The sequence below is a fragment of the Salmo trutta genome, chromosome 22 (genome assembly GCF_901001165.1).
Source record: "Salmo trutta chromosome 22, fSalTru1.1, whole genome shotgun sequence".
Classification (NCBI taxonomy): domain Eukaryota; kingdom Metazoa; phylum Chordata; class Actinopteri; order Salmoniformes; family Salmonidae; genus Salmo; species Salmo trutta.
This window is the reverse complement of record NC_042978.1, coordinates 23,009,766-23,026,218: the sequence shown is the minus strand read 5'-3', so window position 1 is coordinate 23,026,218 and position 16,453 is coordinate 23,009,766. Positions and strand designations below refer to the sequence as shown.

Sequence of the window (16,453 nt, the reverse complement as noted above, 5' to 3'; positions counted from 1 at the left end):
TCATTGGCGTTGATACTCTGATTGGTGTGTGTTGTTTTGTACCAAGCCCTTCACTTTGACGTAAGCAGAAATGACTACGATGGTAGTCTCAGACTGAATGTATGTAGTGATAGGGCAGCAGAATTAAATTCAGTATGAGTCACCAGGCAAGGATTTTGTATTTATTAGGAATTCTCTTTTCTGCCTCTTCAAATTTTGTTGATAGAGGAAGAACAGGAGAGACACCGGAGCTGTCTGTTTCTTAGACACAAACATGAAGCTGTGTAGATGTCTGCTTGGCCACACACACACAAAAAACACCCACGAGAATCCCGATGCCCTCAATCCTGAGACTGTGAACACTTAAGGTTATATATATATATATATATATATATATATATTTAGCTCTTTTTCTCCCTCAATTTCATGGTATCCAATTGGTAGTTAGTCTTGTCCCATCGCTGCAACTCCCGTACGGACTCGGGAGAGGCGAAGGTTGAGAGCCGTTCGTCCTCCGAAACACAACCCAACCAAGCCGCACTGCTTATTGACACAATGCCCGCTTAACCCGGAAGCCAGCCACACCAATTTGTCGGAGGAAGCGCCGTACACCTGGCAACCGTGTCAGTGTGCATGCGCCCGGCCCGTAACAGGAGTCACTAGAGCGTGATGTGACAAGGACATCACTGCCGGCCAAACCCTCCCCTCTAACCCGGACGATGCTGGACCAATTATGCACTTCCCCATGGGTCTTCTGGTCCCGGCCGGCTGCGACAGAGCCTGGACTCGAACCAGGATCTCTAGTGGCACAGCCTTATACCACTGTGCCACTTGGGAGGCCCTCCACTTAAGGTTTTTAAAGAGGAGACAGATGTATTTTTCTGGTTACCCCCAAGCTCTAAAGAGCACTAATGCCAGACTCCTCTTCCCCACAGATTGAAAGGGGACTATTCTTTAGCTTAGCAAAGTACCTGTTTTTATTTTATTTGCTCAGGCACCTCTTTAGCCACCAACACTAGGCAACTTGCTTCTATATTGATAGCGAACCACCTTTGATCCTAAAGGAATTTTTGAAAAAAAGGCCCAGACTTTGGTCTCTATAAAGCTTGTTAGGTTTTTACAGTTTACACTTTAGACAACACTGGGGTTAATGTGTGTTAATGGCTTTTCTTCACATCCCTGTACGATACATTTCAGTTGAGAAACAGGCGTCGTCCAAAGGCGTCTGCCAAACCATAGGATACGCTAAGACCAGAGCAGTACTGAGAGAGGGGAGTATATGATTTACTAACTGTCCAGCAAAGTGGTTATGGATGTGTTTTAAGAGTTGTAATATTGTAAGGTCAGACTGCTTTGGTTAAGCATTAGTTTTCAGGTATTTTTGAGGAAGTTGTTGGGTATTTCATTTCTGTATTTCTGTTTAACCAAGCTAACTTCCAGGTAGTGAAGGGACTGTTCTTGATTTGTCATCAGCAGGCATGGTCAGGCAGGCTGGCAGGCAAAGCCTTTAAACAATGCTAGTTGAACAGTTCATATCACTGTACTTACTGTACAATGCTGGAAGCTTCTGCCAAACAGTTGCTGTTTTGTGCTGCTACATTCTGCTTTTTTAAAGCCCCACCAGGAGAATAAAAAAAAAAAATGTATCTGCTAACAAACTTTCAGAGTAGAGGCGCACTGGCCAAAATAGGTTACTGATGGAAGCAGAAAACTGTCATACTGTGCTGTAAAGTTAGAATGTTCTGCTCTTTTTTCATTTTCTATTTTAAGGAGGCAGAGACAGGATTTGTTCCAAGTGTCCAAGACTTCGATAAGAAACTTGCAGAGGCTGACGCATACCTCCAAATTCTAATTGATCAGTTAAAGGTGAGGCTTCTCCACATTTGAGTGACTAAGTATGACCGTGACTCTCATAATAACGGTGACCGACTCGTCACTGCATCATCGCTGAATGTGTTTTTATTCGGCTCCTGATTTGAGTGTATCCTCTTCAGCTTCTCATACATCTCCTCTCTTCCAGCTCTTTGATGAGAAAATCAAGGATTGCAAAGAAGATGAGTCGCGCCGAGTGAGTGATATCTGTTTCTTCTCTTGTCACCAGAACTGTGCCTGATTAATTATTGACTCAGAGATTTTCTGTCAGTTTTTTTAGTAGCTGTGATTCACTTCCTTATTGAGATCATGAGTTTAGTTTTAGGTCAGTTTGGAACATTTAAACTCTAGGTTGTTTAATATGGTGAAGACAATGACCTGTTATGTTGTGATGAACATAGGACACAACTATAGTTGGAGTGAAATCATTGTTCGTCTTGTCTAATGCCATGATTGTGAAAGAGTTTGAACAAAGCATGTTTCTGCGTTGGTTTCACAGGTTTCACTGTGCCGATCTTGCTCAGTCAATGACTCGCCTAACTTTGAGTCCCGAAGTCTAGTTAGGTGTTAAAATAAAGTCTGAAGTGAAACAGCCATTTTTGATCATGTTTTTCTCCTTTTAAGAAAATTGAAAATTTGAAGGAAACCACATGTGTAAGTGAAACCCCATTTTAAAAGTCCTTATTTTCAGAATCACCTGTCTGAATTTGAGTGCGGTGTTTCATTCTCTGTGCTGTTTCTCTTTTCAGAGTATGGTAGAGTCCATCAAGCACTGTATTGTATTGCTGCAGATTGCCAAGGTAAAATGGACTCATTCATTTGACTGTGGTGGGACTCTCATTGCATCACTGTCATGTCATTGTTGTGAGACCACATCACGGTACACTGCATGATATCGCCAAGCCAGTAGTTTTCCACTTAACTACTGCCTAGTTTATTGTGGGCCGTTTGCTACATTCCATTAGGTTTCATTTTGACGTTTTGGAGAGGTGATTCTCACATACACTCGATAATCTTAGAGCTCATAATGATGTTACCATTACAAATGCTCTGACTTTCTAAATAACTTGATGGCTGCTTGAAAGAGAAGCTCTTAACAAGCTCATATCGTCATTACATACAAACAGTTGAACATTCCTCAAGTAACGTTTTCTTCTCAAAATTTTAAGGATCAAAGTAACGAACAGCAACACGCATACGGACTGATAGTAAGTTCTGACGTTCTCTGTCCATTAGAAATATCGAAATCAACCAAACCTCTATCCTTCTTTTCCGATTAATTCACGCTAAACTATAGAAAAAAAAGACAAATCAGATATGTAAAAGTGCATGCCATTTGTTTAGAAAAATAGCTTAATCTCGTATATTGCTCTTCCTTTGCCACGCCCCTATCCCCTTTTTCAGCTGAAATCATGTTTTTTGTTGCTGATAATAGTGAGAAACTTTACTCTTCACTACACCTTTTAGGCACAACATCATTCTGCTTCTTTTATGACACGTTTGTAGGAGTGTGTGTGAGTGTGCTTATACCCTCCCCCAACTCTCCATCGATTTTTACTTACTGTGCATGCCTATTGAACCATCAAGGACTAATAGATGTCAACCAATCAAAGGCTGTTTACTGGCTTTACTCTCTTCCCATAGATGTTTGTAAGTCGGAATCCCATAGGATCAGCCCGCCAGGCCAGTCTTCTGACAGTAATCTCTCTGGCCATTAGCCTTACACATATAAGACCCTCTTCTAACCATGCCTTAAGCACTCTAGCTCTAACCCCTTCCCTCAGTCTGCAATAGAAGCATCCTTTGCTGTTGGTTTCATCTCTAGCTAGCGAGGCCACACTGGTTGCACCACTGTGGAGCAGCAACGTTTCTGTAATTGGCTATAATTAGGAGTGGCTGCCTTACTTTCCAGAAAGCACGTGGACAGGGGGAGGGGGGAGTGAATGGAAAATGAGAGAAATCTCCCAAATTTCACTCCGACTCCTGTTCTGAAGGGCAGAGAGAGGACTGAACTTCACTGCATGCCTTCATTTCCTTGATTTCTTTTTTTATATTTCCACTTTCCTGACTGTAAAGATCCTTAGTTGACGTAGTGTCTTCTGTCCGCTCAGAAGAGTAGTGTGAAATCTTCCATTCTGCATGGTGCCCAAACTTATTTTCAGACCACACTCTCCTTCATTCTCTGTCATACCTCCGTATGCTGCTCACACCGCACTGTTGTGTTCTGAGATTGTGTAGGACTTGATGATTTCTGACCTCTCCTCTTGTTCTGCCTTTTGCTGTTGAGTTACGGTATCACTGACCCATAAAGCTATGGCAGCAGTGCACTTTGTATAATGTGTGTACACATTTTTAAGATGAATTGATAAGGCTAGACCACAGTTAAATATACCTAGGATTAAAATCTGTGGGTTTTAAATCTCAAGAAAACTTTAATAAGACAAGTTATGCCATCACATTATGTAGCTCGCTGGAAAATAATTTTTGTCCTAAATTTAGCAGGGTGGAAAATATGTTTGATAATATTAGGTTTTACTATAAGTGTTGTGATATACAGTGTCCTCTAATTATTGGGACAGTCGTTGTTGTTGTTTTGGCTCTGTACTCCAGCACTCTGGATTTGAAATGATTCAATGACTGAAGTTAAAGTGCAGAATGTCAGCTTTAATTTGAGGGTATTTTCATCAATATCGTGTGAACCGTTTATACATAGTCCCCCCATTTTAGATGACCAAAGGTATGGGAACAAATTCACTTACAGTGCATTTGGAAAGTATTCAGACCCCTTCCCAGGGAGGTGACCAAGAACCCCGATGGTCACTCTGACAGAGCTCCAGAGTTCCTCTGTGGAGATGGATGAACCTTCCAGAAGGATCACTATCTCTGCAGCACTCCACCAATCAGGCCTTTATAGTAGAGTGACCAGCCTGAAGCCACTCCTCAGTAAAAGGCAAATGACAGCCCGCTTGGGAGTTTGGAAGCATGGTGGCAGCATCATGCTGTAGGGATGTTTTTCAGCGCCAGGGACTGGGAGACTAGTCAGGATCGAGGGAATGATGTAGAGTAAATTATAGCGCGATCCTTGAAAATCTGCTTCAGGACCTCAGACTCGGGCGAAGGTTCACCTTCCAACAGGACAATGACCCTAAGCACACAGCCACGACAACACAGGAGTGGTTTCGGGACAAGTCTCTGAATGTCCTTGAGTGGCCCAGCCAGAGCCCGGACTTGAACCCGATCAAACATCTCTGAAGAGACCTGAAAATAGCCTGGCAGCAACGCTTCCAATCCAACCTGACAGAGCTTGAGAGGATCTGCAGAGAAACTCCCCAAATACAGGTGTGCCAAGCTTGTAACGTAATACCGAAGAGAACTCGAGGCTGTAATTTCTGCCAAAGGTGCTTCAACAAAGTACTGAGTAAAGGGTCTGAATACTTATGTAAATGTTATATTTCTGTTTTGCTTTGTCATTATGGAGTATTGTGTTTAGATTGATGAGGGGAATAAAATCAATTTAATCAATTTTAGAGTAAGGCTGTAACGTAACAAAATGTGGAAAAAGACAAGGGGTCTGAATACTTTCCGAATGCATTGTAAATGTGTATTAAAGTAGTCAAAATGTTATTATTTTGTCCCATATTCCTAGCACGCAATGATTACATCAAGCTTGTGACTGCAAACTTGTTGGGTACATTTGCTATTTGTTTTGTTTGTGTTTCAGATTATTTTGTGCACAATAGAAAATAATGGTAAATGTATTGTGTCTGTTTTATTGTAAATAATAATTGAACGTTTCTAAATGCTTCTACATTAATGTGGATGCTACTATGATTATGTATAGTCCTGAATGAATGAGTGAGTAAATTAGACGCGCAAATATCATACCCCCCCAGAAATGTTAACCTCCCCTGTTATTGTAATGGTGAGAGGTTAGCATGTCTTGGGGATATGTTGGTGCGTTTCATTCAGGACTATCCGTAATCATGGTAGCATCCACATTAATCTAGAAGTGTTTAGGAACATGCTATTCTTATTTATTATAAAAGTGACTCCGAAATTACACAATACATTATTTACCATTCATTTCTATTGGGCAAAAAATAATCTAAAACACAACCAAAACAAACAGCAAATGCATCCAAGAAATGTGTAGAGCCACAAACTTGATGTAATCATTGCGTGCTAAGAATATGGGACCAAATAATAAACTTTTTACTTCTTTAATACACATATAAGTGAATTTGTCCCAATACTTTTGGTACCCTAAAATGGGGGGACTATGTACAAAAAGTGCTGTAATTTCAAAACGATTTACCCTATATGAATGAAAATACCCTCAAATTAAATCTGACAATTTGCACTTTAACCTCATAGTAATTGTATAATTACAAATCCAAAGAGCTGGAGTACAGAGCCAAAACAACACGTTTAACTATCCCAATAATTCCGGAAGGCACTGAATGTAGTTAGATATTTATTAGGTAGAACTACGTTTTCCAATATTTACCGGAAGCGGAGTGAAAGGTAATTGATCTTTCTAGTCATTGGCAGTGTGTATTTATTTTGTCATTGTAGTCTGCTCCGTATTGGTGTGTTAAGTGCTACTGCCGGTCTAGAGCAATGTGCGTTGCAGATGTGCCTAACTACCTATTATGTTTTAAGACTGGCACCATTTTGTCTTGCCCTGTACAGAGCACCATCAACCCAGTGGATGGGATATTTCAGCCTCAGGACACTTCTTTAGTCAACTTAGCCATGCCAACACAGACCACCCTCCCCACAGGTACAGTATACAGAGAGCCATACACACAATCTAATCTACAATCCTATCAGGAGGATTTGTCCCTCAGAATAAAAATATCCATTTGAGTCCACATACGGATATTGTATACAAAACTAACTATTTGATTTCATGGATATAGATTAGCATTGGATTTAATACTTTCAGATTTTTGTACCTTATAAATGTTTATTTCCTGAAACACACATCTATAGTGCCCCCTGGTGTGCTTGAATCCCTATTTTTCAGCATGTCTACTTCCCAATGTAGGGCAATCTAAATTAAGCTTTCTCTGAAATTGGACACAAATCCAATCCCAAGGTCGAGACCCGTGTCAGCAAAGTTCAACATTTTAACAGTCACAGTTTAATAGATACCTATGACTGCTATATTTTTTATTTTTTTTAATATTATTTAAGCTTGCTCCCTCACAGGTCTGTAATGACGTTGAGTCTGTTGCATCATAAAGCAGTGTTGTTCTCATGCCAGAGCCTTCTCCTTCTTCTTGTCTCCTTTATGTAGATGGCTCCAAAATGTGTAAAGGAGAACAGCGGCCATCCACTCTATCAGTGGGGCCTGTTGTCACGGTGATGGGCAGCCTGCAGACTCCGACCCCCAACAGCACAGGTCAGAGGTCATCACACACTAGTGGTCAGGTCACCCACACTTACAGTTCCTTCAGGAAGTATTCATGCCCCTTGACTTATTCCACATTTAGGTGTTACAGCCTGAATTCAAAATGTATTTCTTTTTTTTCCCGCATCCATCTACACACAATACCCCATAATGACAAAGTGAAAACATGTTTTTTATTTTTTTTCATTTACTGAAAATAAAATACAGATATCTCATTTACGTAAGTATTCACATTCCTGAGTCAATACATGTTAGAATCACCTTTGGCAGCGATTACAGCTGTGAGTCTCTAAGAGCTTTGCACACCTGGATTGTACAATATTTGCCCATTTTTATTCTTTTCAGAATTATTAACGCTCTGTCAAGTTGGTTGTTGGTCATTGCTAGACAGCCATTTTCAAGTCTTGCCATAGATTTTCAAGCAGATAAAAGTCAAAACTGAACATTCAGTCTTCTTGGTAAGCGTAGATATGGCTTTGTGTTTTAGGTTATTGTTCTGCTGAAAGGTGAATTCATATCCCAGTGTCTGATGGAAAGCAGACTGAACCAGGTTTTCCTTTGGGATTTTTCCTGTGCTCAGCTCCGTTCCATTTTTTTTAATCCTGAAAATCTCCCCAGTGCTTAATGATTAGATTACAAGCATACCCATAACATGATGCAGCCACTACTATGCTTGAAAATGTGGAGTGGTACTCAGTAATGTTTGGGGCAAAACCAATACATAACACTTTGTATTCAGGACAAAAAGGGAATTGCTTGGTCACATTTTTTACAGTAGTACTTTAGTGCCTTGTTGCAAACAGGATGCATGTTTTGTAATATATTTTTTATTATGTACAGGCTTCCTTCTTTTTACTATGTCAATTAGGTTAGTATTGTGGAGTAATTACAATGCTGTTGATCCATCCTCAGTTTTCTCCAATCACAGCCATTAAACTGTTTTAAAGTCACAATTGGCCTTGTGGTGAAATCCCTGAGCGGTTTCCTTCCTCTCAAAGGGATATTCAATGTCTGCCTTTTTTTCTTTCTACCCATCTCCCTGGTCTTTGGTTGAATCTGTGTTTGAAATTCTGTTGGACTGAAGGACCTTACAATTATCTGTATGTGTGGAGTACAGAGATGAGGTAGTCATTTAAAAAATCATGTTAAACACTAGTATTGCACACAGAGTGAGTCCTTGGAGCTTATTATGTGACTTGTAAAGCAAATGTTTACTCCTGTACTTATTTCCCCCCCCCCCCCCCCCCCCCTTAAAAGATTTAGATGCACTATTGTAGAGTGGTTGTTCCACTGGATATCATAAGGTGAATGCACCAATTTGTAAGTCGCTCTGGATAAGAGCGTCTGCTAAATGACTTAAATGTAAATGTAATTTAGACTTGCCATAACAAAGGGCTTGAATACTTATTGACATAAGACATTTCAGCTTTTCATTTTAAATTTTAAATTAATTTGTACAAATTTTGAAAAACATCTTTTCACTTTGACATTATGGGGTATTGTGTGTAGACAAGTGACCAAAAAAATCTAAATTTAATCAATTTTAAATTCAGGCTGTAACAGAACAATTGTTTAAAAAGTCAAGGGGTGTGAGTATTTTCTGAAGGCACTGTAGCTAGCAGTTGTACTCGGACAAACATTTCACTCTGTCACCTAGAACTTGCATTTTGGGCTTGAGTATCCACTCAGTGGGGATGTCACGTCATAATCACCACAGAAATAAGCAGTATTGACTTTTTTTTATTTACTCATTTGTATTTTTCGAAATGGGTTTTCATTAGGTATGTGTCCCTTGCTAGAAACCGCTGTTAGCAACAGGAAGTTTTGTTTTACTGCTAGAATGTCTGGGGTGTATGTGAAACAAGGAGAGCACCTTAGGTACTTTCTCCAAATGTCATTATTCCTCTGGCTTGGAGGGTCCTGCCTGTTTTCAACCCTGCTGATGCTGCTGAATAAATGCTGAGCTGTGCACTAAGGAAGAAACCTGGGAGCACACATTGCACTGCAGGGGAGATTATGCAAGGAATAAACTTCTCATGGTTCTCTAACAATATGGGAACAGTTAGAACAGAAAAATGATGTCCATATGATCACTGAGAGGAAAAAATCTGCATAGAGCCGCTGTGTATGATTTTAGTTCAAAGCAGTAAACAAAAATAGCTATTTTTGCTATACATGGTTTAGGCCCGTCTCAACTGGGACCTCCTGCTCACCCCCACCCTGTTTTCTCTCTCTCTCTGTCTGTGTTTCAGGGAGTGGCCCCTCGGCGCCCAGCAGCAGCGTTGCCTCCCCCAGTCACATGACCATCACCTCCCACTCGGTCCCTGACTTCTCTTACTCCAGCAGTGAAGACGAGTTCTATGATGCTGACGAGTTCTCCCAGAACAGCACGTCTCCCAAACACTTCCTAGAGTGAGTATTTACTCTCTTTATCCATCAACACAGCAGTTTACTGGAGTACTGGGGATTACAGAGACTAAGGACGGTGATGGAAATGGTCCACCTGACCACATCCTGGCACTCTCTTTATTTCATGATTTTAGTGATCCTTTGTTGTCGTTGTACATTTATTAGTTGTGCTTGTGTACAAATGGCAATTTCCGGAAACTGTTCTGATTCAACCCCATGTTAAATACTTGATGGGTATGGGTAGGGCTGTGGCGGTCATTCAATTTTGTCAGCCGGGTATTGTCATGCAAAAGACTGCCAGTCTCACGTTAAATGGCCTTTAATATATACACGTTTAGCAGCTCCAGTCCTCCATGCATACAAGCCACTGATGCGCGCCTTTGGAACATCCACATATAAAAATTCTAATAAATCAATTGAATATATACCATCACCATAAATCCATTTTATTTTAGGCAGGTCTAAAAACCTTAAGAAATGAAGAAAATGTATTTCAGAATAACAGCATATGAGTAGGCCGACTATGTTATCTGGCTATGCTCCATGCCATAAGCTGTAGGCTTGTTCATTTAGCAGACAAGATATGCTTAAGTCCCCTGCCATTATTTTATATTATATGATTTTATAGTAAAAAGAATATAATTGCACTTAGCTGAATAAAATAGCTATGTAGAGCGTAGAAGTTTGAGCTCTGTTCCTTCCCTCAGGCTGCACACACTGTTCTCATCAAGTGATCATATTTTCACACCTCAGACTATTCTCTTGTCTTTACTAATATGTAAAATTTGTTTTGATTTAGAATGGCCCATTATCCAACGGGCAGGAACGGGCACAGGCAAAAAGACATCCGCATGCACTCGAATAGGCGGTTAGTTTTTCAATCATGCAGGGTAGGCTACTCCAGTTACTTCACTGTACACATCAACCACTGTTTGAGGAGCATGCAGCCTCTTGCTGCACGACAGGTGATATTCCATCCAAACTCTGTATGCCATGGGCTCTCCAACCCTGTTCCTGCAGCTAGCCAGTGCTTGATTTGGGAAACCAAGTGAAATCTGTTCGGGAACATCGGAAGTAACATGTTTTCACAAACATATTTCATAAATAAAAAAAAGAATAAGCCCCATTACTACTCTATTAAAAATCGAATACAGATTCACTATAATTCTAGGCTTACTCTGTAAGCCGCCCTGCACAATCAATGAATCGACAGCATCGCCTAGGCCTGTATGTTTTCTCTCAGAATCATGGATAGAAAGTTTAGAGTGGAGCATAAGGTAACCAGTCCATCCAGTATGCATAACAATGCAGTCCACACTCAAAGGCCATTACTAAAATACTAAAATTTTTAATTTTGGAGTGTAGGATAGACCAATTATGTACCAAAGACATATTCAATCTTTATTTTTTTTTATGTTGCAGTGCGTAATATGCGGTAGGCTATTTATTGCATCACGGACAAAAATGTATTTTTATTTTTTCGGCCTTGAGATCACATATAGTGTTTTGAATGAATTATCACCTAAGAAAGCACTGTCTATTTTGTTGTTAGGCTTTGAAACAACATCCACAACGACCATGTTTTCCACTCAGTTTCAACCTGTTGTTGAAATTCTTCAAATTTTAAAAGCACATACTGTTTTGATGATAAGTGTTTTGATGTGATTTTCATTACCATTTGCATTGATGTCAGAGTGGTTAGAGGGACAATGGAGCGCTGAGTACCAGACCATTAGGACCTGATGGAGGGACAATAGAGCGCTGAGTACCAGACCATTAGGACCTGATGGAGGGACAATAGAGCGCTGAGTACCAGACCATTAGGACCTGATGGAGGGACAATAGAGCGCTGAGTACCAGGCCAGTAGGTCCTGATGGAGGGACAATAGAGCGCTGAGTACCAGACCATTAGGACCTGATGGAGGGACAATAGAGCGCTGAGTACCAGGCCAGTAGGTCCTGATGGAGGGACAATAGAGCGCTGAGTACCAGGCCAGTAGGACCTGATGGAGGGACAATAGAGCGCTGAGTACAAGGCCAGTAGGTCCTGATGGAGGGACAATAGAGCGCTGAGTACCAGGCCAGTAGGTCCTGATGGAGGGACAATAGAGCGCTGAGTACCAGACCATTAGGACCTGATGGAGGTACAATAGAGCGCTGAGTACCAGGCCAGTAGGTCCTGATGGAGGGACAATAGAGCGCTGAGTACCAGGCCAGTAGGACCTGATGGAGGGACAATAGAGCGCAGAGTGCCAGGCCAGTAGGACCTGATGGTCGTTAGCAAGTTGGGTACTACCAATGCAAGTCCGGAGTGCATAAGAGGAGATTACCGTAATTTAACGGTCACGTGTAATTTTACTGCGGTTATGACTCATGACTGCCAGTGTGGCGGTAGTACGGTCACCGCAACAACCCTAGTTATGGGAAAATGCAACTTGTCATAAGCTGATTGTGTTTTGCTTGAGGTGTGCTGGAGGTGTGTTTTAATCCTGTGCCTTTACGGCATATATTTCCTATTAGGTAATCAGTTATTTCTTTCTCTGCATCCCTCCACCTTCATCTCTCCCTCCATCCTTCTCTCTGGCAGTCCCTCTAGGCCTTCTGCTGCTTTGCCTCACAGCGATGATGGAACAGTGCTGAAACGACCAAACACTAACGAGTCCCTCGACTCCTCCATGTCTAACGGCACCACTGACGCAGGTGATACACACATGAACGCACACACAAACACACGCACATTGCCCTACTTATCCTCACACCTGTCTACCCCCAACAATAACCTACAGTGAGACCCAAAAGTATTGGGACAGTGACATATGTTATTTTAATGGTGAGAGGTTAGCGTATCTTGGGGGTATGATGTTTGTGCGTCTAACTTTCGCACTCATCATTATTCACAATTCATTCAGGACTATCTGGAATCATGGTAGCATCCACATTAATGTAAAAGTGTTTAGAAACATTCTATTCTTATTTACAATAAAATTGACTCAATACATTATTTACCATTCATTTCTATTGGGCACAAAATAACCTGAAACACAACCAAAACTAACAGCAAATGCATCCAACAGATTTGTAGAGTCACAAACTTGATGTAATCATTGCGTGCTAAGAATATGGGACCAAATACTAACTTGTGACTACTTCAATACAAATTTGTTCAAATACTTTTGGTCCCCTAAAATGGAGGGGCTATGTATAAAAAGTGCTGTAATTTCAAAACCGTTCACCCAGTATGGATGAAAATGTCTGCGCTTTAACATCATAGTCATTGTATCATTTCAAATCCAAAGAGCTGGAGTACAAAGCCAAAACAACAACACAATTGTCACTGTCCCAATACTTTTGGAGCTCAATGTATTTTTATGTAACATCACACATTCTGTTCCCTTTTTGACTGATGTTTTCTTTAGTAACCAAAAAGAGGATGTCAGGTTGTCCTGTATCGGTGGTGTAGGTGTTTTTAACTGTCTGCCGTCTGCTCTGGTCAGATCAATTTGACAGCCATGATGACGAGGCGGAGGATCATGGGGAGTCTGTGGAGGAGCACAAGAGTGTCATCATGCACCTGCTGTCCCAGGTGCGACTGGGCATGGACCTCACCAAGGTAGGAGCTCTGTCTGTCTGTCTGTCTGTCTGTCTGTCTGTCTGTCTGTCTGTCTGTCTGTCTGTCTGTCTCTTGCTAACTGTATCTTTCTCTTTCCCTCTTCTCTCCTCAGGTGGTCCTCCCCACATTTATCTTGGAGAGGAGGTCTTTGCTGGAGATGTATGCTGACTTCTTTGCACATCCGGATTTGTTTGTCAGGTACGTCACTTCAAATTCTCTCCAACAGTTTCCAAAAATAAGGAAAACATTTTGTTTCAGAATCCCATCCATGGCATTATGAACAGATCTTTGCTTAGTTGTGGTCATAACCTTTGATCCAGTGGTGTGACGGCTGATGTTCTCATCCCCAGTATCGCGGATCAACTGGAACCCAAAGAGCGCATGGTGCAGATGGTAAAATGGTACATGTCAGCCTTCCACGCAGGGAGGAAAAGCTCAGTGGCCAAGAAGCCTTACAACCCCATCCTGGGAGAGGTTTTCTTCTGCCACTGGGACCTGCCTTCAGAGAGTGAGGAGTCCACTGCAGTGGTGAGCATTGACAGAGCCCATTGTACCACAGTAAAGACTGATTATAGTTTTACTTAAAAATCAAATCATATGAATATAAATTGTCAATGTTAAGTTTTGTAATATTGAGGCAAGTTTTTATTTTACTTTCATCAATTATTTACTAATAAATCAATGCTAACCACCAACCCCTCAGGAGCCATCGTCAGAGGGTCCAGTGCCATGGTCTTCAGCCAACAGTGTGTCTTTTGTAGCAGAGCAGGTCTCTCATCACCCCCCCAGTGAGTCTCTCCACGCAGTCAACATTACGGACAGCTGACAGAAAACCAGAGCCATGAAGTTAACTGTACTGTTGCCTTTCCTTGTAGTTTCTGCATTCTACGCAGAGTGTCTGAGCAAAAAGATTCAGTTCAACGCCCACATTTGGACTAAGTCAAAGTTCTTAGGAATGTCAATTGGAGTCCACAATATTGGCCAGGGTAAGAAATCTCTTCAAGCACTTATGTTGTCCATAAATGTGTCCTCACACACTTACAAAAACCTTATGGTCTTCTGTGTTCTGAAATGTGTGCTTCCCTATCTCTCCTGTAGGCTGTGTGTCCTGTCTGGAACATGACGAGCACTACATACTCACCTTCCCCAATGGCTATGGCAGGTAGGCTCATGCTTTAAAAGTGAATAACACAAACACACTCACTCACACTGTTTCACGTTTGTTGTTCTGGAAATAAAAGCCCCAGTTCAATTAAAAACAAGTTAACTCCAGTACAGCGCACACGATTTACTGTATGTAAAGTGAGTGTGTATAAATGGGTAAAATATGTTATCAGTATTCCCTGACCTGACATGTAATGGGTGCTCCTTCTCTCTTCAGGTCGATCCTGACTGTCCCATGGGTGGAGTTGGGTGGAGAGTGTAACATCAACTGCTCCAAAACGGGCTACAGTGCCAGCATCGTGTTTCACACTAAGCCCTTCTACGGTGGCAAGAAGCACAGGATCACCGCTGAGATCTTGTAAGGGGATTTTCCTATTTTTAATCATGCATGTAGTGTTACATGCTGACCCCACCGCTCGCGTTACAAAATAAATGTACACATACATGTTCTTCAATCATTGCATTCAAGCTGCTCGCTCGCGTCAACGAGAGTCTGTGTAGCCAGGCACTAAAATAGAACCAGGTTCTATTTGTGATGCTTGACTCACTGCAAGTCCCGCCTCTCCCATCTCCTCATTGGTTTTTAGGAGCATATACCCACGTGGGTGATTGAACATGAACTGAGGTCCACACTCCAGCTAAATTGGTGGTGGTAATGCACCTTAAAGTTGGTTGCCAACTGCCATATAAAGTCCAAAGAAGAAGACTGAAGGATGAGAGATTACTAGAAACTAACTCGGTTTACCCTTTTATCTGTGGATTAATTGTCGGATTAGAGGACCTTGTGCATTTCTGGTAAAATAACAACATAATGTTTATATCCCAGAACTAGCTAAATTGCCATAAATGTTTAATGCTTTTCAACCTGTCCCCAAATGAATATAGTTGGTTCAGAGTTCGTTTTGATATTTCAACCTGCGTGTCTTGATCGCGTCTGGTGTGGATGGACAAAGTCAACATGCGGACGCAGGCGCGCGCACGGTCTAGTCAGCATGTTAGCCTGTTCTTGCTTTATTTACTGTGCTCACAGCAGTATATATAAATCAGTTTTTGTTGTGATGTGTTCTAAAGGTTTTGTATAATTTCAGCCAGTAGTTTTGAAAGTAGCACCCACAAGCCAAAACTGGTTCTCAAAATGTTGTATTATATATTACAAATGTGTTTGTTTGCAGTCCTCCCAATGACAAGAAGTCATTCTGCTCCATTGAAGGAGAGTGGAATGGAGTCATGCACGCTAAGTGGGCATCTGGGGTGAGTTGAGTTTAGAAATGTGATCTCTGCTCGTTGTCAATGTGGGATTTTCAGGAAAGGATTGTTCTTTTACATTTTATACCTGAACTCAAAACACTGAAGGTTGACCTCGTATATTAAAATCAAAATAGAAAGTGTTAATATTTTATTCGTAAAATAGAGTTGAAAGTGTCTCTTTTGAATCCAGGAAAACTCCTTGTTCATTGACACAAAGAAAATGGGCTGTATCAAGAAGAAGGTGAGGAAGTTGGAGGACCAGCTGGAGTATGAGTCCCGCAGGTGAGAAGCCTCTCTCTTCGTATTATCATGGCCACAGAACTACAGTAATAAGTAGCTGTTTTTTATTTGTTCTGTCCATTCCCCTTTCTGTGGATTTGGGGGTAGTAGCTCCTGTCATGGCATCCAGTTTAATGGGGCTATCAATCCAACCAGGCACAAAATAATCAGATTTTAACAATATATTTATTTTGTTTGGTCTGAAACCTCAAGTCACTTTTGTGTTTGACCCCCAGCCTGTGGAAGGATGTGACGGTCAGCCTGAAGTCGAGAGACATTGATGCAGCAACGGAAGCAAAGCACAGGCTGGAGGAGAAGCAGAGGGGGGAGGCCAGGGAGAGGAAGGAAAACGAAATGCAGTGGGAAACTAGGGTGAGTGTGCCTATTCTTATCACACATCTCCAGAGCCCTGACAGCAATATTAATGGCCACCAGTCCATATCAAGGTTAATAGTTCACGGTCATGATTGTACATT

The 16,453-nt window shown here is 41.4% G+C and overlaps 1 protein-coding gene across 4 annotated transcripts in view; it reads left to right on the top strand.

The window, feature by feature from the left end:
* Positions 1-16,453, top strand: part of osbpl9 (oxysterol binding protein-like 9) — a 46,354-nt gene that overhangs the window by 28,010 nt on the left and 1,891 nt on the right. For 2 of the 4 annotated variants that reach the window (XM_029707273.1, XM_029707276.1), the window contains 19 exons: positions 1,750-1,845; positions 2,000-2,047; positions 2,476-2,505; positions 2,601-2,651; positions 3,021-3,059; positions 6,544-6,634; positions 7,154-7,258; positions 9,520-9,679; positions 12,264-12,376; positions 13,171-13,286; positions 13,399-13,484; positions 13,637-13,814; positions 13,990-14,074; positions 14,162-14,272; positions 14,385-14,448; positions 14,668-14,808; positions 15,623-15,701; positions 15,889-15,980; positions 16,214-16,349. In XM_029707273.1, coding sequence (XP_029563133.1) covers positions 1,750-1,845; positions 2,000-2,047; positions 2,476-2,505; positions 2,601-2,651; positions 3,021-3,059; positions 6,544-6,634; positions 7,154-7,258; positions 9,520-9,679; positions 12,264-12,376; positions 13,171-13,286; positions 13,399-13,484; positions 13,637-13,814; positions 13,990-14,074; positions 14,162-14,272; positions 14,385-14,448; positions 14,668-14,808; positions 15,623-15,701; positions 15,889-15,980; positions 16,214-16,349 — 1,821 coding nt within the window. Of the gene's footprint in view, positions 1-1,124; positions 1,251-1,749; positions 1,846-1,999; positions 2,048-2,475; positions 2,506-2,600; positions 2,652-3,020; positions 3,060-6,543; positions 6,635-7,153; positions 7,259-9,519; positions 9,680-12,263; positions 12,377-13,170; positions 13,287-13,398; positions 13,485-13,636; positions 13,815-13,989; positions 14,075-14,161; positions 14,273-14,384; positions 14,449-14,667; positions 14,809-15,622; positions 15,702-15,888; positions 15,981-16,213; positions 16,350-16,453 lie in introns of those variants that run through there. The other 2 variants (XM_029707275.1, XM_029707274.1) reach the window with 2 other exon arrangements.